At 43.2% G+C, this 24801-nt stretch overlaps 1 protein-coding gene across 3 annotated transcripts in view; it reads left to right on the top strand.

Annotated features, from left to right (window-relative positions):
* The window catches only part of LOC147103364 (lethal(3)malignant brain tumor-like protein 4), a 64837-nt gene that overhangs the window by 21416 nt on the left and 18620 nt on the right, over nt 1-24801 (top strand). For all 3 annotated transcript variants that reach the window (XR_015072946.1, XM_085962885.1, XM_085962883.1), the window contains exons 5-14: nt 3550-3673; nt 12647-12734; nt 13523-13617; nt 13916-14020; nt 14979-15114; nt 19329-19408; nt 19567-19718; nt 21120-21196; nt 21367-21452; nt 23060-23170. Coding sequence is in view for 2 of the 3 variants with exons in the window: in XM_085962885.1 (XP_085819011.1) it covers nt 3550-3673; nt 12647-12734; nt 13523-13617; nt 13916-14020; nt 14979-15114; nt 19329-19408; nt 19567-19718; nt 21120-21196; nt 21367-21452; nt 23060-23170 (1054 nt within the window). In the remaining variant the exon portion in view is untranslated. The remainder of the gene's footprint in view (nt 1-3549; nt 3674-12646; nt 12735-13522; nt 13618-13915; nt 14021-14978; nt 15115-19328; nt 19409-19566; nt 19719-21119; nt 21197-21366; nt 21453-23059; nt 23171-24801) is intronic.

Raw genomic sequence — 24801 nt, 5'->3', positions numbered from 1 at the left:
TTTTGGTGTCTGAGGAAAGCATGCATTAGAGTTGGAGATGATGCACCGAGTCTTGATTTCAACACTGTCAGGTCTGTAGGGGAGGTTGGATGTTGTACAGGAAACTTTTATTTATCCGGCACCGACGGGACCGATGTGGTGCCGGTTCATCAAAAATTCCGGATAACCGAAAGCTATAGTAAAAGATTCGGAGAGATGCGAGCTCCATATAAAGCAACAAACCCTGTTGCTTAGCAACAGGTTCAGAACAATGGCCACAAGTTCCAAGCGTCTCTGTAGCTTAGCAACAGCTGCAGCCACACCCTTGCACAGCAACAGATCGAGGAAGGCAAGTACAATATGAAGTAAAACTTCCCTGAACCTACTCCTGAATTTTGCCGGTTAACCGAGATTTCCGGTTATTTAGGTGCCGGTAAATTGAAAGTTTCCTGTATTTGGAGAAAGTAATAAACCGTAGTGGAGAAAAGCCAGCAGTTGCATATAATCAGTCACAATATTGCTCTGTCCTTTGTTTTTTCTCAAACTCTGCCCTTGTCATTTACAGCAAATGTGAACCGTTCAAATGATAAAGAAATTGTCTTTTTGCTTTTTCTTGTTATAAATTTGTTAAATCTATTTAGATTTCTGCAGCAGTCACCCTCTTAATGTATTTTTGAGAAAGCATACGAATGAAAATGCCCAGGGAAACCATTTTCAGATTTGATGTTCCATTCTGATCAGCTGATTTTATTAATTAAAAAACTTATCTCATTAAAAGAAATTCAGGTTTTATTTTTTTTCAATACTGTTTCCCACCTTTTGCCTTTTTTAGTTTTTTTGAAGTTCTTTTATTTATGTATTTTCCAATCTCCCTCCTTCAATCTAAAAATAAAAAATAGCAATTTTCTTTTATTCCATTTTAACGACCTTTGTCTTGCTATCAACCACTTCAACATGGCGTATTATCTTGACATGCATTTTTTTTTCTCATTGTAACATTTTCCCCAACACTGCCTCCCTAAAGCGTTCCTGGATTTTTAAAGTTTTCTCGGGATGTGGGTGATGATGGCTAAAGCTGCATTTACTGTCCATCCCTAGTAGCCCTGAGAAGGCGGTGTCAAATTTTTTGTCTTCAAATACTCCTGTGCAGCGCCTTGGGACGTTTTACTACGTTAAAGGCGCTATATAAATACAAGTTGATGTTGTTGTGGCGGTGGACTTCTTGAACCGCTGCAGTCCTAGTGCTAATGATAGTCTTATGATTGACTTCTGTAGCAATTGTCTTACAAGTGAATGGCTCGCTAGACTACTTCAGAGCAGTTTAAAAGTCAACCACTAGGTCAGACTAGGGAGGGGAGGCTGGTTCCCTTCCCTGAAGGACATTAATGAACAGTTGGGTTTTTGCAACAGTCCGGCCGCTTTGGTTATTTTTTTCTGGAGCTAACTTATGAATTACTGGATTTATTGAACTCTACTTGCCATGGGTTGCTTCTCTAGGACCATAACCATCACATGACCATATTCAATTTTGTGCAGTCTAGTTGATTAATTTATTCTATTACCTGTATCTAGTGATGCTATAATTACTGGCACCTTCGTGTATCCCCTTCTCTAAATTTCCTAAATTCACTTGATTGAATGTGGCCCCTCTCCGCCCTCATCCATTTTTTTTAACATGCAATGTTGGAGGTTTTCAAACTTTCTTGCGTGGGAGACCCCTGTGAATATTGACACACTCCCGGGGACCCCTTATAAATATTTCCAATCTATGGGGGGACCCCTTAGCAATATCGCACACTCCCAGGAACCCCCTGCCCTAACTTCTAAAAGACATCATAAGTTAACCAAAGGAAAGCAGTGCTGTCATTTACAAAAACATATTTTGATTAGTATGCAATAACCTGATAATAAATCAACAAATAGAGAAGAATTGAAATCTGAAGGGCAGAAATCTGGTGATATCCAATTCCTGTAATATTTTTAACTGACTCCCGAGTGTCTGAGGATTCCAGTTTGAACTTCCCCATTCAATTTTCATTGAATATAATTAAAATGGCCAGTGATTCTCAAATGTACTTTAAAAAATAATTCCATGACCTGTTCCTCCCCTTGTTTGGTGGTGTAGAGAAATTGTTAATCACTAATTTTCTTGTGTCAGATGTTTCTATCCAATCAAGCCAGCTCTGAGCTCTTTTGAAAAAGGGTTTCGACCCGAAACATCGGCTCTAATTTCTCTCCACGGATGTTGCCTGGCCTGCTGAGTTTTTCCAGCATTTTCTGTTGTTGTTTCTGAGCTCTTCACCTCCTTTCTCCTCATGCCCAACCAATTGTTTTCCCTTCGCCTGTTGGCCCACCAATACTTCACTCAAGTGGTCATTCTTTGTGTGAGCCTAGACAGTGGCCTAGAAATTAGTTTCGGGCGGTATCTGATTGGCTGCCTGTTACACGCTGCGCCTGATGCTGAATTCCATTACAGTCAGTGCAGTCTGCACCTGGCTTGCAGTTGTGTATTTCTTTTTATCTTGAGGTACTCTTTGCAACTGGAGCCAGCCCCATTCAGCTCTGGTTATAGCACATTGGTCCAGTGTATTTCAATAGCCTCTCTCCACCCACTCCCCCACCTCCACACGCACACACCATTAGTGGATAAATTCTAAATGTGAATTCTAAGCCATACAGACTAGAATGTCTCCAGTGCAATCACTGGCCTGTGATGACTTCGCTGATCAGAACTGGGTCAACAGTAAGGGCTCTTAAGAACGAGCAGGAGAGGAATTGCTTCTGCTGATTGCTACTTTTGTGTTGCACACACGTGGTTACTGGGAAAGAATTGGATTTCCCTCTGCTGTAATGCCCTCCACTGTTGAATAGGCAACTGAAATTCACTGTCTAGGCTCCTGCATGAAGAATTGCACTTTAGGGAGGCACTGAAGGATTGCTGGAACTAAATCCCAGCAAAAGTGGTTAGCACTGTTGCCTCACAGCGCCAGGGACCCGGGTTCGAATCCGGCCTCGGGCGACTGTCTGTGTGGAGTTTGCACATTCTCCCCGTGTTTGCGTGGGTTTCCTCCGGGTGCTCCGGTTTCCTCCCACAGTCCAAAGATGTGCGAGTTAGGTTGATTGGCTATGATAAATTGACCCTTAGTGTTAGGGGGATTAAATACGTGGGGTTACGGGGATAGGGTGGGATATGTGTTGGTGTAGGGGTTACGGGGATCAGGTGGGATATGTGTCGGTGCAGGCACGATGGGCCGAAATGGCCTCTATCTGCACTGTGGGGTTTCTGTGATTCTGTGATTTCTGTGAAAGAGGAGAAAATTGGAAAGAAAAGTAAAATGAAATCTTCATGGAGTAATTTAATACCTTAAATCCATGTTTGTGATAATATTGTGCCAAATTCAGTACATACAGGTGAACTGTTTGTGCAGTTATGTCTCGGTTACAGACAGTTACATGCACACACACAGTTGCAATACATAAATGAGCCCTCTCAAACTTCTCAAAGAATAATGCTACTTTAAAAGAGCTAATAATCAATTGCTGATTCAAGGTTTTATGTTTCTTTCACAGCACTAATAAGCCTACTCATGTAGATGTGACAAATGGCAATGGTACAATCATGAAGCGTCTCAGAAAGAAACGGAAGCTGCTGCTAGACTGGGCAGACGAAGATTTACAGGCAGATGAAGATGAGGTAGCTTGCCAAATGTCTTATTGAATTCTTATTTTTTGCTACAGGAAACTTTTTTTATCCGGCACCGGCGTGGTGACGGTTTATCAAAAAGTCCGGCTTACAGAGAGTTATAGTTAAAAAGGTACGAGAGCTCCGTACACAGAACAAATCCAGGCTTCCCTGTTGCTTAGCAACAGGTGCAAGAAGCCCGGCCACAGACCAAGCATCCCTGTTGCTTAGCAACAAGTGCAGGAACCCCCGATTACACAGCCAAGAATCAAGAAATTTGAAGAAAAACTTAACTGAACCTACTCCTGAATTTTGCCGGTTAACTGAGATTTCCGGTTGTTTGGGTGCCGGTAAATCGAGAGTTTCCTGTATTGACATTTTCAGCTTTTTCTTTTATACTGTAGCTACTCGGCATTTTGTTATAGGGATCAACAACAACAACTTGCATTTATATAGCGCCTTTTACGTAGTAAAACATCCCATGGTGTTTCACAGGAGTATTAAAAGACAAAAAATTTGACACCGATCCACATAAGGAAAAATTAGGGCAGGTGACCAAAAGCTTGGTCAAAGAGGTAGGTTTTCAGGAGTGTCTTAAAGGAGGTAGTGAGGTGGAGAGGTTTAGGCAGGGAATTCCAGAGCTTGGGGCCTAGACAACAGAAGGCATGGCTACCAATGGTTGAGCGATCATAATCAGGGATGCTCGAGGGCAGAATTAGAGGAGCGCAGATATCTCGGTGGGGGGGGTGGGGGCTGAAGAAGATTACAGAGATGGGGAGGGCTGAGGCCATGGAGGGATTTGTAAAAAAGATGAGAATTTTGAAATCAAGGCATTGCTTAACCGGGAGCCAATGTAGGTCAGCGAGCACAGGGATGATGGGTGCGAGTTAGGACACGGGCACCCAAGTTTTGGATGACCTCAAGTTTATGTAGGGCAGAATGTGGGAGGCCGGCCAGGAGTGCATTGGAATAATCAAGTCTAGAGGTAACAAAGGCATTGATGAGGGTTTCGGCAGCGAATGAGCTGAGGCAGGGGCGGAGATGGGCGATGTTATGGAGGTGGAAATAGGCGGTCTTGGTTATGCTGCGGATGTGTGGTCGGAAGCTCATTTCAGGGTCAGATATGACACCAAGGTTGCGAACAGTGTGGTTCAGCCTCAGATAGATGCTAGGCAGAGGGATGGAGTCAGTGGCTAGGGAACTGAGTTTGGCAGGGACCGAAAACAATGGCTTCGGTCTTCCCAATATTTAATCGGAGAAAATTTCTGCTCATCATCCAGAACTGGATATTGGACAAGCAGTCTGACAATTTAGAGACCGTGGACAATAGTATTGAAAATGTTGTATACAATTATTAAAATCTATATTGCTGTGGCTATTCAAGTTTTAATTATTTAAAGGGAGTTGCCATCAAAATCGGAATAACTTTTTTTTAAATAAAGTTTTTGTTAATTTCAGCATTATTTTGATTTATTTCAATCGAATATGCTTTTGTGGTTAGAGCTGCAATTGAGGAACCAGGTTGAAGGAATTACTGAGGTGGACACTAGGGAGGAATGAGTTACTGAGGTGGACACTGGGGAGGAATGAGTTACTGAGGTGGACACTGGGGAGGAATGAGTTACTGAGGTGGACACTGGGGAGGAATGAGTTACTGAGGTGGACACTGGGGAGGAATGAGTTACTGAGGTGGACACTGGGGAGGAATGAGTTACTGAGGTGGACACTGGGGAGGAATGAGTTACTGAGGTGGACACTGGGGAGGAATGAGTTACTGAGGTGGACACTGGGGAGGAATGAGTTACTGAGGTGGACACTGGGGAGGAATGAGTTACTGAGGTGGACACTGGGGAGGAATGAGTTACTGAGGTGGACACTGGGGAGGAATGAGTTACTGAGGTGGACACTGGGGAGGAATGAGTTACTGAGGTGGACACTGGGGAGGAATGAGTTACTGAGGTGGACACTGGGGAGGAATGAGTTACTGAGGTGGACACTGGGGAGGAATGAATTACCCCTGGTTGATGGCTAGTGTCACTCTCCAGCTCTGTTACTTCTCCAGGTTTTTTCCCTAATGTCATTACTCTTATAATAAAATATATTCATATATATATTTTGATTTATAATTAGCCAATCTACCTTTGCATTGCACACGGGAAGTCAAGACAAATGGGGTCATTTTAATGTTGAGCAATGGTGTAAAACGATCAATTTGCATATACACCATGCCCAATTTTCATTTAAATTTACATAATGGGCGGTCAATACAAAATCGTCCATTTTACACCAACACCCAAAGATAAAATTACCCCCCCCCCCCCCCCCCCCCAAAACACCCAAAGATAAAATTACCCCCCAAGTGCAGCCTTTGGTGAAGCAGTGGGGGATCATTTGACTAGGGCATGCAGACATAATTCAGCTATAAATTATATTTCCATTATAGATTCCTATGTCCACATTTATGATGCAAACTGTCTGTTTAAAAAGTTGTCGTGCTGTAATGCCACCCTCTTGCCAGTGATAGTGCAGCAGTGGCTCCACTGGTGGAAGGGTGTAATTACAGTGTAACAAGTTTAAATGGTCAGTTGTCATAAATGTGGAATAGGAATTTATGATGGAAAAAAGTTAATAGGAAGTGTGCAGTGATCTAATATTTTTTTGGAATGCAGTTAAAGGGTTCTGATTTGCTCTAGTTATAATCATTAGTTTGATGATTAATTGATGGTCTTCAGTTTCCAGTCCTATATTTTTTGCTCCAGGTATTGTTAACATTACTCTTCATTCTACAGCTGGAAGGATAGAATGTCTGAGAGTAGAACAGAATGGAGAACACTCCATAGCTATCATTAATCCTATCATTAGCCAATGGGAACAGCAATTGTAGTGGGTTGGGTCATATCTAGTTTCCATTCTTTAATTTTCTGCCATCCTCTGCAGAATGGAATGGGAGCTTGGAATAGTGCTCCAGTTGTAGGCAAGCCCTGCACTACAAGGCTGAAAATTTCCTGGCTGATATTTATCACTCAATCAACATAAAAGGTTATCTGGTCATTATCACATTGTTGTTTGTGGGAGCTTGCTGTGTGCAATTTTGCCTGCCCTGTTTCCCACATTACAACAGTGACTACACTTCAAAAAGTACTTCTTTGGCTGAAGCACTTTGGGATGTCCGGTGAAAGGCACTATAGAAATGCAAGTCCTTTCTTTTTCTTTGCTATTTAATTACCTTTGGGGAGAAAATAAATCAGATGGCTCTGGATGGTTTCCTACCCCTCCCAAATTGCCTAAGGGCAATTCAGACCAATTATGGTAGACCGACTTCTGCCTCAGTGGAGACGAGTTAAATCATTACAAACTGGGGATTGGGACTTTCTGATCGGTATGGTTTAGTACATCACTACACAGTGTATTGACCCTGAGCTAAGCTTCAAACCCCACTGAAGTAATAAAACTCACTCTGCACTTGGTTTGAGCTTAAAGCAAGGCTTTAATCAACTTATTTCAGAACATGGAAGTCTAGTTGTACTTCACTAGCTCCTTGTCTTTACAAAATGTCCCTGGCAAGCTGGGGCCAACGCCCGAGTATTTATACTCCTTGGATGGCCCCACCAGCTGGCCATCCAGTGTTATTTCATAGGTAGTTTCTCGATGATGAGATTTATGACACCCACATCCAATATATTACGTCTACTTCCATCTCTGAAATAACACCCATCTTCGTCCCTACCTCATGCCTACTGTTGCTAAATTGTCATCTATGACTTATCCAGCGCCCTTCCAACTGCCCTTCCAAGGTGCATTCTTCATAAAACTCCAACTCATTCAGAGCTCTGCCACCCACATCCGATCCCTACAAAGTCTCCCTCATCTCTTAACTTTACCCGTGCTAATCTCTATTGGCTTCCTGTCCCTTTACACGTAGACTTCAGGTTCCTTGTCTTCACCTACAAATCCCTCCATGGCTAAGCTGCTCCATTCTTCTGCAGTAACCTCCAGCTGTACATCTTTGCTTGTACCTTTCACTTTTCCAGCTTCACCCTACCATCAGTGGCAAAGCCTTCAACCATCTCACCCCATCAGTGACGAAGCCTTCAGCCTCCCACCTCCACACCCTAAATTCTTGCTTCATCTGTCCCTACCTTCAAAAGTCTCCTTAAAACATATCCCTTCAGTAGGTTCTTGGGCCACTTGCACTAGTTTTCCTCCTACTTTTGCTTGTGTTTGACCCTCCCTATGAAGCAGCTTAAGAGGTTTTGCTATGCTAAAAGTGAAATATAAATGTAGGTGGTGGTGGCTATTGTAAGTTGTCTGGGGATCTGGAAATATTTATATTACTTCCTCTCCTAAAGATGTTGGTTCCATGGGTGTTGGACACCCTCCACCACCTCACCCAAGGGGTCATTCTTTAGTGTGAGCATTGATAGTGAATGCTGGCAGACTGTTTCACGATGTAGCTGAGGCTGGTCCTATCTTCACACGCAGTTTTCCAGCAGGCACCCTGAATAGCAATGAGGAGTAGGAACTCTTGGTTTTTTTTGTCTTGTTTTCTGTGCAGGGATATTAAAGTCAATTCTAGCACAGCTGAAATCAATGAAATCTACACAAACTAAGTATTGAACCCGGGAGCTTCTGGTCTGTATGACTCGTGTCACACTATGTAGTGAACTTGCCTACTAGGCCATCTGGGGATGTTCAAGTGTTATTTTAAGACATCGTTATGCTACTAGTGTCAGCTTAGCTCAGTTGGCAGCAGAAAGAATGCTGCATTGTTGAAAGTGCTGTCTTTCGAATGAGACTTAAGCCGAGGCCCCATCTGCCTGCTCGGGGGACGTTAGATCCCATGTCACTATTTGAAGAAGAGCGGGGAGTTCTCTTGGTGTCCGGACCAATGTTCTTCCCTCAACCAACATCAGTGGCAGATTATCTGGTGACTCATTCATTTGCTATTTGTGGAACCTTTGCTGTACACAAATTAGCTGCTGCATTCTCCTATATAACACCAGTGAGCATACTTCAAAAGTAATCCATTGGTTAAGTACTTTGGGATTTATCGAGGATGTGAAAGATGCTGTGGAAATGAAGTTCATTCTTTATTGCAGCTTTCATTAGTTTTCTCATCACAGCTTTCAATACCTTATTATTCGTGCATCAGAGCAATTTACAAAGGACAGTAATCCTCCAGTTATTCATGAAATCCAAGCGGTTAGAGATATAACTTTCTCTGCAAATTTTAGTGAAGAGTATGCCTGAATATAAAGTGCTGTTTCCCACTTTTTAGTTATATCTACTTGCTGCTAAAATGAGCAAACATAAAAGAAAGTAGTCCCATATCTGATAAAATCTAGATCATTGTTTTCCTGCTGATTAAATCCCTTATCTGCTTACAGTGATTAAATCTCAATTCATACAACACCTAATAATTTATCATTTTCAATAAAATTAGTTATCTTTGTAATTTTCGATTAAAACATTTCATGAGGATGTAACGGGCCCCATTTAGTGTAGCAGTGAGCATTGTAAACTGGAAGGGCCCAGGTTTGAGCCATGCTCTGCACTGCTCTGAATGAGGCCACAGATCATAGATCCTGCCGCGGTCATTTTATGAGGCAATAGTGTAGCAATTATGGTACTAGACTAGCAAACATACGTACATACGAATTAGGAGCAGGAGTAGGCCACTCGGCCCTTCGAGCCTGCTCTGCCATTCAATAAGATCATGGCTGATCCGATTACTCCACATTCCTGCCTACCCCCGATAACTTTTTTTACCCCCTTGCTTACCAAGAATCTATCTACCTCTGCCTTAAAAATATTCAAAGACTTTGCTTCCACCGCCCTCTGAGGAAGAGAGTTCCAAAGACTCACGACCCTCTGAGAAAAAATTTCTCCTCATCTCTGTCTTAAATGGGTGACCCTGTAGGAGTCTCTGCACTCCTAACAAAGAATCTATAACTGTACTGGAAGTTAACAAACTGAATTTATTGTCTAAGAACTTTACAAAACAAGAAACTACAGGAGAAGCTCAAAACAGGTCTTTTCTCTTTCAATCCACACGAGGACTCGCTGGTCCCGCCCTCTACCTCTGACGTCGTGACGTCATCACGTTTCCCGCCGAAGGGGACGTCACGTGACCCACGTGATGACGTCATCGCGTCAGATCGCGATGTTGTCGATCTAGCTCTGTTTAACCAGAGCCAACTTGAAAGGTAATAACATTGGTTACAGACAATTAAGTAAGTCACTTAGTGGTTTTGCCACAACCCCTTATTTTTAAACAGTGACCCCCTAGTTCTAGATTCTCCCACAAGAGGAAACATCCTCTCCACATCCACCCTGGCCAGACCCCTCAGGATCTTATATGTTTCAATATAGTCACCTCTTATTCTTCAAAACTCCAGCGGATACAAGCCTAGCCTGTCCAACCTTTCCTCATAAGACAACCTGCCCATTCCAGGTATTAGTCTAGTAAACCTTCTCTGAACTTATAAGGAGACCAATACTGTACACAGTACTCCAGATGTGGTCTCGCCAATGCCCTGTATAACTGAAGCATAACCTCCCTACTTTTGTATTCAATTCCCTTCGCAATAAATGATAACATTCTATTAGCTTTCCTAATTACTTGCTGTACCTGCATAGTAACCCTTTGTGATTCATGCACTAGGACACCCAGATCCCTCTGCATCTCAGAGCTCTGCAATCGCTCACCATTTAGGTGGTGAGTTCAAATCCCACCACAGCAAGATAATTTGGGATCCTGGGCTTTATAAATTGAGGCATAGAGTACAGTAAGTTATGATAAGCCTTTATAAAACACTAGTTCAGCTCCAGCTGGAGTATTGTGTCCAGTTCTGGGCGCCACACTTTAGGAAGGATGTGAAGACTTTGGAGAGGGTGCAGAAGAGATTGACTCGAATGTTTCCTGGGATGAGGGATTACAGTTACGTGGATAGACTGGAGAAGCTGGGGTTGTTCTCCTTAGAGCAGAGAAGGCTAAGAGGAGATTTGCTAGAGGTGTTTAAAATCATGAAGAGTTGAGATAGAGTAAATAAAGAGAAACTATTTCCAACGGCTGAAGGGTCGATAACCAGAGGGCACAGATTTAAGGTGATTGGCAAAAGAACCAGAGGCGCCATGAACAACTTTTTTACACAACGAGTGGTTAGGATTTGGAATGCACTGCCTGATAGGGTCGTAGATACAGATTCAATAGTAGCCTTCAAAAGGGAATTGGATAAATACTTGAAGGAGATAAAATTGCAGGGATATGGGGAAAGAGTGGGACTAACTGGATTGCTCTTCGAAAGAGCCAGTGCAGACTTGATGGGCTGAATGGTCTGCTTCTGTGTTGTACTATTCTATAATTCTATGAAAACAACCTGCCAACACTTATTTGTCTAGGCTTATCCATGAAGTCACAAGTCAAGAGTGTGACGGAATACTCTCCACTTGCCTGGATGGGTGCAGGTCCAACAACACTCGAAGCTTGACACCATCCAGGACAAAGCAGTCCGCTTAATTGGCATTTCACCCACTGTCTCCACCACTGTACAGTGGCTGCAGTGTGTATTATCCACAGGATGCACTGTAGCAACTCACCACTTCGGTAGCACCTCTCAAACCTGCAACTTACACAACCAGGAAGGACAAGGGCAGCAGGTGCATGGGAACGCCATCACCTCCAAGTTCCCCTCCAAGTCGCGCACCGTTCCGACTTGGACATATATCACCATTCCTTCATTGCCGCTGAATCAAAATCCTAGAACTTTCTACCTAACAGCATTGTGGGAACACCTTCACCATTGGTCTGCAGCAGTTTAAGAAGGCCCACCCCCACCTTCTTGAGGTCTTGCTAGTGACACCCACATCCTGAGAATGATTTTTTTTTAAAAGGGTGGCTTACTTGGACAAAGCACTGGAGTGCTGTTGGTGCCCATGGAAGCAAGAGTTGACACCTTCAGGAGAGAAAGGTGGAAAAGGGGAAGGAGGAAAACATATTTAAATTGTAGAATATTGGATGCCTTTCTGGTAGAGTGGAGAGGTAAACTAACACGCTGCAGTCATTTGTGCTACATTGCAAGTTTCCAATCTTTTCCAGTTGAGGGGTGGCTGTGCTTCCCCAAAGCAAGGGCGGGAAATTTGGTGGACTTGTTCCTCCTGGCCACTTTCATGCATGTCCTGGTTGCTGGACACGGGCATAAGCAAAGCCTGGAGCAGGTCAACTCCCTGCTGCCTCAGCGGAGGAAGTAGATGGAGGAAGAATAGTATGGAATTGGGGAAGACATTCAGCAGCATTACAGCAATAATGAAAATTGTAGGTAGGAGTACTGCACATTAAGAGACAGTGGTAATATATTATTGCTTTGGATGACTTGAACATTTAGCAATTGATTAATGTCTGCCAGAGGTAGAATCTAATTAGTGTTCAGCTGGTTTAAATAAACAGACATAACTAAACCTGCAATACAGCAGTTTAGGATTGCTAAGTGTTGATTAGACTTGGTCCAGAGGGCTACCAAAGAAGGTAATTGTTTAAAGAGCTTATAAGCTGCCAATAGTCTTTAAGAAGCATTTCTTCTTTGAAAGATACTGGATAATGTAATATTTTATCTGTGGGGATGAAGGGAACAGGATGGCGAAATATGATTAGGACTATGTGCTTGCATGGAGGGTAAATGCTGACACAGACTGGTTGGGCTGGGTGACCTGGTTCTGTGTTGTAACTTTTATGTATGTAGCTCAAAAACATTATCATCTATACTTCTGGTAACTTAAGCTAGCCAACGTAGGAAGGAATGGAACGTAATCGAGCAAAAAATAAAATAGAAATCCACAGGAGCAAGATCAAATTATTGTTAATCTTTCAGCATAAAAGGAATTGGGGAAATTCATTCTGATATAACTCTTGGTAAATGATACCAAGTAAGATTTTGGTGAAATATACATTTTTTTATTATCTAAACTTAAGAATTCTCATGTCCGCAGGAAGCACTGGAAGAATACAAGGTGAAGACCAAAATGGCTCAGGAACCCCATCTCCGAGGCCGGAGAGGCCCCAAACTATTGAAACAAGGTAAGTTAATTGGCTACTTTTTGAAGCTTTGGGTTCTTCTCCATTTATTAACCCATACCGTACACACACAAGATATGTAGGATCAGACATTTCAGTACAGAAGTAGGCCATTCATCCCATCGAGCTATGCCGGGTATAGATCACTGCAGTCTAACTGCGCTGTGGAATGGTTCATATCACAGTTCATCTTGCTGTATATTCTTGATGATTTCACACTGCATATCTGGAAATTAGGGCTCGTTTAGAGAAAGGTTGGAATATTGGAAACTAAGACATCTTTTGCACATCATTTAGAGGATTGTTTAGAATGGTGTTTGGCAGAAGCTGGGGAACAAGTTACCTGAATAGTTCTTGGCATGGGTGACCAGAAGGGATTGAAGGAGTGAACAGAAATAGGTGAATTTACTGTAGTTCTATTGGAAACTACCAGCCAATACAGTTTCGATTTGAGCAACTGGGAAATGTATATGACATGAAATGAGACTGACTGAGTCCGCTTATCCATTTATTAAAAGGTGCTATGTCTGGAGCTGATAAAACACATACCATCTATGGTTAGCGGAATTAAGTATTGGATAGCTCTGGGGCTTGAACCCCTCGGCTCTGTCGGTAGCTAAGTGGGTATCTGCATGGCCGCACAATAGGACTACTTACTTAGCAGAACTGTTTATTTTTTGACATGTTAGCTTTTGTAACTTTCGATCTTGGTAAGTGCTAGAGTTTAGAGTCTGATATCTGTAAATGTTGCAGAGATGGACATTGATGATTCTGTATTTTCATCCATATAGCCCTGGCTATTCCTGGCAAGAAGAAAACCTGGAACTGGGCTTCTTACCTGGAAGAAGAGAAAATGCAAGCTGCACCTCTCAAGCTCTTCAAAGAGGTTTATGTTTGATTAAAGAACTTTTATAGTGCAGAATGTCAGCTTCTTGGAATCAAATTCTTGTACTTTATTAAGTAACTTCCTGTGTCGTTAACTATCAGATCCATGTTTTAAATGCTAGATTTTAGGAGAGTTGATGCTTTGCCTCATTTGAACTGACCCCTAGGTGTGAGTTTTTGACTCCTGGAGCTGTCTGTGGTTAAGACTCAGTTGCTGAATTTTGTTTTAGCTGGACTATTGGATGTAGTGAAGGAATGCTATGATTACAGCCTTAACACCGTGTTCCTTTTCTCTACAGTACCAGTTGTTTCCACAGAGTCGCAATGGATTGAAACTGGGCATGAGGCTTGAAGGCATTGACCCAGAACATCCATCTGTATTTTGTGTTCTTAGTGTTGCTGAGGTAAACTTCTCTAAGTATCAGAGGCTCCCACATCATATTCTGTTCTGCTACATTTTTTTTTAAAAATGCCTAATAGTTCCAGTAGTAAAATGTGTGAATCTTATTCAAGCATTTTGAGATTATGGGGTACATTTTGTGAACATGTGCTAGTGATGAACAACTCTGCACTTACTGGAAATCAGGGACACCATACCCACAATATTCCAATATGTGCCAAACGTGGGCGAGGTTGCTTGCTGCTAGTGCATACATACTTGGAAAATTTAAGCTTTATTTTCACCCTCAGTTGAAATTTAGATGTACCCTGAGTTTGTGATTTCACCCAAAGGACGGTGAGAATCCGATTTAGGTATAAAACAAAGTGCAAAATACTGCAGCTGCTGGAAATCAGAAATTAACAGAAAATGCTGGAAAAACTCAGCGGGTCAGGCAGTATCTGTGGGGGGAGGAAGGAAACGTTAACGTTTCAGATCGATGACCGTTCATCAGAATCCGTGGTTGATCTACTGTCCTTTAGCTGCTTGGTCCCATCGGCATCATTATGACTTCATCCTTTCTCCAGATGCCATCTAATACTCTGGTTAATTTTTTTTAACCTTTTTGGGGCATAAATGTCAAGTAATTGATCAAATGAGGTTTGTTCTACTTATGAATGAGCCCTTCACAATCCACTTAATCTTGTTATGTTTGGGCTCGACATATTACCTCATTGGTCCGAGTGCCTCCTCTTAGGCTTTGTTTAGCTCTTGCAGTACTATTGTTCAAAACTAAAAAAGAGCTTGCAGATCGGGTATAAAATGCTTCTTTGCTGCAAAATATGATGGTGTTCTCAGGATTAATCTGTCTAAGGTGGCAAGGACCTGTGACCTGTAATTTAAATTAGATATGGATACATTAATGTAGCATAAGAATTTTGTTTTAAATATATATTGGGTTAATGATGTGATATTGTTGGCAGGTCCAAGGATACCGGATCAGATTACATTTCGATGGCTACTCGGAATGCTATGATTTCTGGGTAAATGCAGACTCCCCTGACATCCATCCTTTCGGTTGGTGTGAGAAAACAGGCCATAAACTACATCTTCCAAAAGGTATTTTAAAATAACTAAGTGTGTCTGGGCTTTAATGATGAACCATCAGATACTTTCTGTTTTCCAAAATGCCGCATACAGTGCCTTATGTCTGATAAAGCCTAGCCATCTGTATTTATATGTGTATCTATGAAATACGTATCAGTATTAGCAAATTTTAAAAAAAATTCAGAGGCACAGGTGGATAATTTGTGCGATTACTTGGCTGATATTTTGACAGACCTGGCATCAAGAGAAAAATTAGGGTTTGATTATTGTCTGATATGTGGGGCCTTCTCCTAGAAGAAGCATTGTTGGCTTCATCGGTGTCCAGCCTCTCCTCATCATTGGACTGCATCAGCACCTAAGTTTAAATGGGTGCGCAAATATCCTAGGTTGGAGAATTAACAAACCTTGACAACTACTTTGATCACAGCTCCAATCGTGGGAGAGAATTTATACAATTCTCATATGTATGAGAAAGTTCCAATACATCAACATACACTCGAAGGATTTTCTGCTTCTCACTGGGCCATGGTTTTTGACCCCGTTAAAATAAATGAGCAGAAAAATCACAGGCTTAAAAGCGGAAAATCTCAGTCAATGTCGTGCGAAGAACTTGCATTTATATAGCGCCTTTCACATCCTCAGGCGGTCTCAAAGTGCTTCGCAGCCAGTGAGTCACTTTCGAAGTGTAGTCACTGTAGTTATGACAGCCAATTTTGTGCACAGCAAGGTCCGAAAAACAGCAATGAGACGAGACAAATCTGTTTTGGTGGCGGTGGTTGAGGGGTAACTATTGGTCAGGACTATTGGCTCTTTTATGACCAATTGAACAGGTTGAGGGTGACTTATCTGAAATATAGCACCTCTAACAATGGAGTATTCCCTCAGTACTGTATTGAAATGTCAGCCTAGATTATGTGCTCAAGTCCTGCAATGGTGTTCAGTCAATTAAGTAGCCTGATAGATGAGATCCAGTGTAAGTACTAACCCAAAATAACAACAGAAAATGCTGGAAATACTCAGCAGGCCAGGCAGCATCCGTGGAGAGAGAAACAGAGTTAACGTTTCAGGTCTGGGACCCTTCATCAGAACTGGAAAAAGCTGGAGATGGAACAGATATTAAGCAGGTGCAGAGACGGGGGGGTGGGGTGCGGTTTGGAGGGGAGGAAGGAATAGAAAGAACACCCTGTGCTTTTGTAAGAGGCAGGAAAGATAAAATGTTGCAAGTGGGAATGGCAAAAATCATACTGCATGAAAAATGGGGGCAGGGATAATGATCTGAAATTGTTAAACTCAACGTTGAGTCCGGCAGGCTGAAAAGTGCCCAATCGAAAGATGAGGTGCTGTTCCTCGAGCTTATGTTGAGTTTCATTGCAGCAATGCAATAGCCTGAGGACAGAGAGATCAGAGCGGGAATGAAGCGGTGAATTAAAGTGACAGGCGACCGGAAGCTCAGGGTCACCCTTACGGACTGAACGGAGGTGTTCCGCAAAGCGGTCGCCCAATCTGCGTTTGGTCTCCCCAATGTAGAGGAGACCGCGTCGTGAGCAGCGAATACAGTATATTAAATTGCAAGAAGTACAAGTAAATTGCTGTTTCACCTGGAAGGGGTGTTTGGGGCCCTGGACAGTGCGAAGGGAGGAGGTAAAAGGGCATGTGTTGCATCTCCTGCGCTTGCACAGGAAGGTGCCAGGTGAAGGAGAAGGGCTGTTGGGGGTGATTGAGGAGTGGACCAGGGTGTTGCGGAGGGAGCGGTCCCTTCGGAATGCTGAAAGGGGAGGTGAGGGGAAGATGCCCTCTTCCAGAGGCCTAACCAGTCCCCATCCACCACCACCCTCCTCCGCCTGGCTGAACTTGTTCTCACATTGAACTTCTCCTTTGACTCCACTCACTTCCTCCAAATTAAAGGTGTTGCTATGGGAACCCGCATGGGCCCTAGCTATGCCTGCCTGTTCATGGGATATGTGGAACATTCTTTGTTCCAGTCCTATTCACGTCCCCTCCCTCACCTCTTTTTCCGGTACATCGATGACTGTATCGGTGCCGTTCCCTGTTCTCGCCCTGAACTAGATAAGTTCATTCACTTTACTTCCAATTTCCACCCTTCCCTCACCTTCACATGGTCTATCTCCGACTCTTCCCTTCCCTTCCTTGACTTCTCCGTCTCCATTTCTGGCGATCGGCTTTCAACAAACATCCACTACAAGCCCACTGACTCCCACAGCTACCTGGACTACACTTCCTCCCACCCTGCTTTCTGTAAGGACTCTATTCCTTTCTCCCAGTTTCTTCGTCTCCGCCGCGTCTGTTCTGATGATGCCACCTTCCACACCAGTGCTTCCGACATGTCTTCCTTTTTCCTCAACCGAGGATTCCCCTCTACCGTGGTTGACACGGCCCTTAACCGTGTCCGTTCTATTTCCCGCACTTCTGCCCTCACCCCTGCCCCGCCCTCCCGGAACCACGATAGAATTCCCCTTGTCCTCACCTTTCACCCCACCAGCCTCCACATTCAACGGATAATCCTCCGCCATTTCCGCCACCTCCAACGTGATCCCACCACCAAACACATCTTCCCCTCACCTCCCCTTTCAGCATTCCGAAGGGACCGCTCCCTCCGCGACACCCTGGTCCACTCCTCAATCACCCCCAACAGCCCTTCTCCTTCACCTGGCACCTTCCCGTGCAAGCGCAGGAGATGCAACACATGCCCTTTTACCTCCTCCCTTCGCACTGTCCAGAGCCCCAAACACCCCTTCCAGGTGAAACAGCGATTTACTTGTACTTCTTGCAATTTAATATACTGTATTCGCTGCTCACGATGCGGTCTCCTCTACATTGGGGAGACCAAACGCAGATTGGGCGACCGCTTTGCGGAACACCTCCGTTCAGTCCGTAAGGGTGACCCTGAGCTTCCGGTCGCCTGTCACTTTAATTCACCGCTTCATTCCCACTCTGATCTCTCTGTCCTCGGGCTATTGCATTGCTGCAATGAAACTCAACATAAGCTCCAGGAACAGCACCTCATCTTTCGATTGGGCACTTTGCAGCCTGCCGGACTCGACGTTGAGTTTAACAATTTCAGATCATTATCCCTGCCCCCATTTTTCATGCAGTATGATTTTTGCCATTCCCATTTGCAACATTTTATCTTTCCTGCCTCTTACAAAAGCACAGGATGTTCTTTCTATTCCTTCCTCCCCTCCCCCCTGTCTCTGCACCTGCTTAATATCTGTTACATCTCCAGCTTTTTCCAGTTCTGATGAAGGGTCCCAGACCTGAAACGTTAACTCTCTTTCTCTCTCCACGGATGCTGCCTGGCCTGCTGAGTATTTCCAGCATTTTCTGTTGTTATTTCAGATTTCCAGCATCCGCAGTATTTTGCTATTACATAAGTACTAACCCAGTCTAGTCTAGTTAATTTGTTTGGATTGTTGTCATGTGAATTTGATGTAAGCTTGATTCTTACAGAACTGTAAAACAATTTACACAAGATTACAAGGTACTTATGGATGAGGAAAGTAATTTGGTCCTTCTTAATTCATTCATTCAAGACAACCCTACACTCCTCTCATGGTGCACCTAGTTGTTAAATTGGTCCAGGCATTTCACCTCCACCACAGCCCTGAATTCTATTTCAAGCGTTGTATGAAGACGACAAGAAGTAAGGCTTGTGGACAAAAAGCCTGCAGATTGTGATAGAAATGGCAGACTGATCAGGTCCAAAGTTTTGAGATCCGGGAAAGAATTCATGGACGTTGGAAACGATGCAGTGTTATATTTCAACACAGCGTGCATTAGAAGAGGAAGTGTGTACATGTTACTTGAGTATTTGTTGCTGCTGATAAAATTTTACAGTTGAAGTATTAACATTATTTGAGAGTTTATTGGCGTTTTCAAGACTATTCTAGCATTTGGCTAGTGTGCGTGAGTGCTCACTAAGCTATTGCACTCCCTTCCCATTGTTACTACAGATTTTCAAGAAGATGATTTGCACTTGATTTCAGAGAAATTCCACACGTCATATTTATTATGTTATAATACATTTTATGGGGATATTCTGTATTTCCAATGTGAACACTTGTGGACAAGGCATTTAACATTAAATTACTCGCATGGCATTTTCCCTTTTACTTTAAACTTTATATTATTCACATGAATTTTTTTTGACCACAGTTACATTATTTTTACATTAAAGAAGCCCTTTCAGTTTTTTTTTAAATTTGCAGGATACAAAGACAGTGCCTCATACCTAAAGTCTTGTAAAGCTCAAGCAGCCCCCAAAAACCTGTTCAGGTCATTGAATACGGTGAGTGTTGTAGTCAAACAAAAACACATTTTTAAAAGATATCGTTAACTTCATGTTCTTCTTCATTTGCCGAGCATGACCATTTCAGATGTGCCATTTTCTGTTACATGTCATTGAAATGACAAATTTAATTTTTTGTTTATGGTGTTTCTTTATAGCCCATCACTCCTTCTGGTTTCCGAGTGGGGATGAAGTTAGAAGCAGTTGATAAGAAGAACCCCTCTCTTACATGCGTGGCTACTATTGCTGATATGGTGGATAATCGCTTGCTGATACACTTTGACAACTGGGATGACAGCTATGACTATTGGTACATAATCTGGCAATTTGTTGTAGCATATGTCCGCTTTTATCATGAGCCTCCTAGACACTGCAGCACATTTATAACTTTTAAAATTTATTAGCCACGATTAAAAAGTTAAACGTTTCCATGCGTATAATTTTTTTTTTTAAAGAACAAAATATGATTGAAGTTTTGAAGTAGGTGAACTCTACTGCTCTCCCACATGTGTGTGTGTGTGTGTGTTTTGCATTGTCAAACTTGTCAGTGTCTTGGAATAAAGCTAGCATCAATGATGTATTTGTGTGCAGAGAGCTGGTAGGATTTAACCTGATTCCACTTTAAGCAATGGAATACAGCACAAGAACCAAGTTAATTGACTCTGTGAACACATGTACTTTGTCTCTCATTGTTCATTCGGTAATTCATTGACTAAAGTGGTTCTATGAAATTGGTCTGCTGCAGTGGTGTATTATGTAGTCTTATTAAGAGTACATCTGCAAATGCAGCATCACTCCTGCCACCCTCATGGCATAAGAGTGCCCGTGAAGTTCAGTGAAAACTGTAAATTACGGACACCTTAGGGACTGGCATTAACTGTCTTTTTTTGCAGATGTCCTTCTTTTCAAAATGGTCATTGTATGTAGTGTAAAAATTCTCAGTAGAATGGGCAGTTCTTTACCCAACACCCATAGCGGCCGAGAAACCGCTCTATTCCTGGGATAGAACTGTGCAAGCATTCAATCCCAGAGAGAGAGCGGTTTCTCTGCCGCTTTTGATGCTGGGTAAAGATCTCCAATTCCACAAAAGCCGTTTCTTTCACAAAACCCGCTGCCACCTCGTGCTGACCCGGCATACACTGACCTCACGAGAATTTGGGGGCAGAAAGGTACAGTAGCAAGCTGCAAGGGGAAGCGCCAGTGCTCCTGACCCAGTGAAAGTTCCAGATATAGCAGCTTTTCAACAGGCTGTGTCCCGTGTTTTAAGTTATATAAAAGGGCTTGGTGCATTGAAGGGTGTCCGTAGTGCATAATTTGCGAGTGTCCGTGGTTTCAGAGTGCCTCTTGCATATTTTACCGTGCAAGTTACGTGGGTCTCTTAAGTGTCCGTTTTTTGCAGTTGTCCGTTTATACAGGTTTCACTGTATATCCACCATGATCCACTCCTGCAGAGTTTGATGGGCCAGGTTTACACACTCTTAGCACCTAATGAAAACCTGCTGAGTTTTGTGGATTATTGGAAATTTAGTTCTTGGATTTTTTTTCAAAATGCATTAATTTGAATGGTATTTGCTTAATGGCATCAGTCTGATCATTTTAATTACAGGGGAGAGCAAGAAGATTAGGGGGAACTCAAAGAAAGAGGCTTTTGCTGCATCATTTGCCAAAGTTGTATGCTATTGCCATTTTTGGAATATTTTTCTGTTCGTAGGTGTGATGCGAGCAGTCCATATATTCGTCCAGTTGGATCTTGTCAGGCATCTGGATTACCTCTTACAACACCACCTGGTTAGTCTCCATTTCACTTCAAAATGTCAATTTTGTTTAAGCAACATCAATTTTAGTGAACATTTCATCTAAAATATTACCTAACTCTTTTTTATCTCCAAGTTAAAGTTCTTAACATTCCATTCCTTGCATTACTATTTTCATTTATGTCGCTGTGCGCTTTCTTACAGAGTACAAAGATACCAAAGACTTTTCCTGGGAGAAGTACTTGGAGGACTCTGGTGCACAGACAGCCCCAGCACGGGCTTTTAAACAGGTATGAGGTGACAAACAGGAGATATTTAGAAATTAGGCAGAGTAGGGTCAAAGAGCAACCTTCATAACATTTACTGAGGAAGAAGGGGTTGACTAAAATACACCAAATGGTCAAGGGATTCTTTAGCCATTGTGTTCTGACAATTAATACGCTGTTCACTTTTTGCTATAGTAATGAGACTTCTTGTAAAATCTGGTGTAGAAACCTTTGTGCAGTGCAGTTAAAGGTCGTACTCAGTGGAACATGCATCATAGTCCCAAGTTTACAGGTCAGACAAAACTGGTGTTACGGTACTTTATTATACAACATTGTGCAGTCTCTGGGCTCCTTAATCCCTCTTCCATTAGAATAATAAAACAAATTAGATCTGCACAATAATTTTGAATTTAGGTCCAAAGTTAAATTTGCATGTTTTTTTTTACTCTATAAATTTAGCTCGTCACTGACCCCTCGTGTTGTGCGAAGGCTTTTCTTAGATTGGTTGTATACTGCAGGCAGCATACTGTTGTGCCAGGGAATGGTGGAGCAGGGTCAGTGCCACAGGTCCTGACTACCCCCGAGTTCCCAATCTTTGCTGCATCTGGATGCTTCGAGATGGAGAGAAAGGGAGAAATTAGTGGGAGTGTTCATCACTGAGCCGCTCTTGCATAATCCGTGGTCCAGTTTAAATAATAGCACAGTAGCGACCTAGAAGCGGACAATTTAATTAAAAAGCTGCTGCTTTGGGGAGTGAGGGGACGAGTTCAGTTAAGTTCGGTGTCGGCCATGGCTCAGTTGATATCCCCACTCCTGAGACTTGAGCACAAAATCTGGGCTGTCACTGAGGGAGTGCTGCATTGTTAAAGGTGCCGTCCTTCGGATGAAACGTTAAACCGAGGCCCCATCTGCCCTTTCAAGTGGGATGTAAAAGATCCCATGGCACTATTTCGAAGAAGAGCAGTGGAGTTATCCCCAGTGTCTTGCCAATATTTATCCCTCAACCAATATCACTAAAACAGATTATCTGGCCATTATCGCATTGCTGTTTGTGGAAGCTTGCTGTGTGCAAATTGGCTGCCGTGTTTCCTACATTACAACAGTGTCTGCACTTCATTGGCTGTAAAGCACTTTGGGACGTCCTGAGGTTGTAAAAGGCGCTCTATAAATGCAAGTCTTTCTTTTTCTTTAAGATTTTTGAGTAGTTGCTTTGAACAGCCTCTTTCCATTGTCACTTGGATACACTACAAGGGTAGCTGAGCTGAAAGTGAAGCCAGAGATGGCCTCTAACCTGTGTTATGCCTGAGTTGAATTGTTCAGCACTACCTGTGCCAGAGGAAACTCATCAGTCTGTGTTTTGCCATCCATTCCCTTGATGAGTACAGAAGTTTAACAATCTGCTTTCTGTTTGTCTTTTTGTGGATGATGTGAAGGAGCCTGATTCAAGTTTCCACTTGTTTGAGATAAATCAAATTCTTAGTTATGCAATTCACTTCTCTCTTCCAGCATCACTGGCGAAAGCTTTCATTCATTATGTAAAAAGTAAAACTTTGTTTGTCCAGATCGGAACACTAGTTTGTGACACATCTGGAACTGAGGTTTAATTTATATTTTATTTTCTGCCCCTCTAGCGCCCACCCCATGGCTTTCATTTGAACATGAAACTGGAGGCTGTTGATAAGAGGAATCCCATGCTGATAAGAGTAGCAACTATTGTAGATACTGAAGATCATAGAATAAAGGTATTTTCCCCCACCCTTGTGCCACTATGAAGTACTTGGGACATTTTCCTATGTTAAAGGCGCTATGTAATTGCAAGATGTTACTGTTAAATATTATTTGTATTCCACATATGTGTGCACTTTGTGGTATAACCTCTGGCCGCTTTATCTTCCAATTTTCTCCTTCATCTGAGCACCACTTCAACAAAGGAAGTATACTGCCTTGGGATCGTTAAAGGGGAAATGATTTAGTGAACTGATTTTTCTTCAGTGTTATTCCCCTTCTCATTGGGGGGGGGGTGGGGGGGAAGTGTAAAAAAAATACTACAGTAAAAAAAAATTGTCACTAATGGAGACCTATCATTTTGCATCGCCATCACAAGGTTGTTGCAAAGATATTACTGATGTGGCGGCACCCCGGAGTGGCACCGTCAGTTTGGGTGACGACCAGTCTTGAGCAACATATTCCTGGGAAAACCAAACCAATGATGGTGCTGCTACCTAGACTTTCCTTTCCCCTTTAAGCATCAGGTATATTGGGGGGGAATTTTAACCCCAAAAAACGGGTGGGTTGGGGTCAATTGGGAGTTTAAAGAGTTAAAAAAAACTGCATCCCAATGCCAGCCCGCCCACTTCTGGTTTTAATGGGGGGGTGGGGGGGGGGAACAGCCAACCTGCTCCCAGGAGGCAGGTCACCCATTTACATATTATAGTGAGGCTGGCGTGCCTCATGGTGATCCATCAGTTCAAATTTAACTGGGCGGGCGGGTTTCCTTGTCCTCTGGGTACCTACCACCTAAAGGGAGGCGAGGACTGCTGGATCCAGGCGGTAAGAGCCTTTCCACTTGCATGCTGCATCCAGCGTTCCTGCCTCACCCACCCCCTGCGAGTGGACCTTCCGACCTTCTCCCCCAGCTTCCAATTGCCTTGCCAGGCTCCCCGTTCCTCCTCCTGGCCCCCAGCCAACCCCTCCACCCCGGATTCCTCCCTCCCTGCTGTCTGCGCCTAGTGTCGCCGGCCTACCCGCCTGACAGCCAGCCTGCCTCTCCATCTGGCTGCGGGCGGGACAAAGAGATTGAAAATACTAATCGGGCCCTGCCGTTAAATTCGGCAATGCCTGCAGGAAACCCATTCTCCCAGGTTTCCCGACCGCTTTCCAGCCCCCCGCCCCACTCCCTACCTGCCTCCAAATTAAAATTCTGACCGTTGTCATGTAGTAAGATTGAGTAACAAGCTTGGATCTGAGCAACTTCTAAAAGCTGCACTAAGAGGCTGCTCAAGCCACAAAACAATCGTCTGACAAACAGTGCACTAAGTCTGAACTGGTTTGGATTTCGCTGACCTGGCTTATTTACCCCTGTTGTATCTAATTTTGTTCCCTGTTTCTAGTGATCAATGCTTCCTCCAGCCGCGCAGGCCGTTCAAAATACTGCGCATGCGCAGTTTTTGCAATGAAAAGCCGGCTGCGTGGGATCCCTGCAGCGCTGCGCAGTCACGCAGCTTAAAGGGAATGTTGCTAGTGATGTTACCTTATTGGGCAACCATGACCCCCTGGTATTGTTTATATTTGTCCAAGACACTGTCTCCAGAAGAATGCAATAAATAAATCTAGCCCTGTGATCGACACAACCTTTCCTCGCATGTGCCACATA

Source organism: Somniosus microcephalus, chromosome 20 (genome assembly GCF_052327205.1).
Source record: "Somniosus microcephalus isolate GS21.2 chromosome 20, FLI_Smic_1.0, whole genome shotgun sequence".
Classification (NCBI taxonomy): domain Eukaryota; kingdom Metazoa; phylum Chordata; class Chondrichthyes; order Squaliformes; family Somniosidae; genus Somniosus; species Somniosus microcephalus.
Note: the sequence above shows the minus strand (reverse complement) of the source record. Positions and strands in the feature narration are given on the sequence as shown.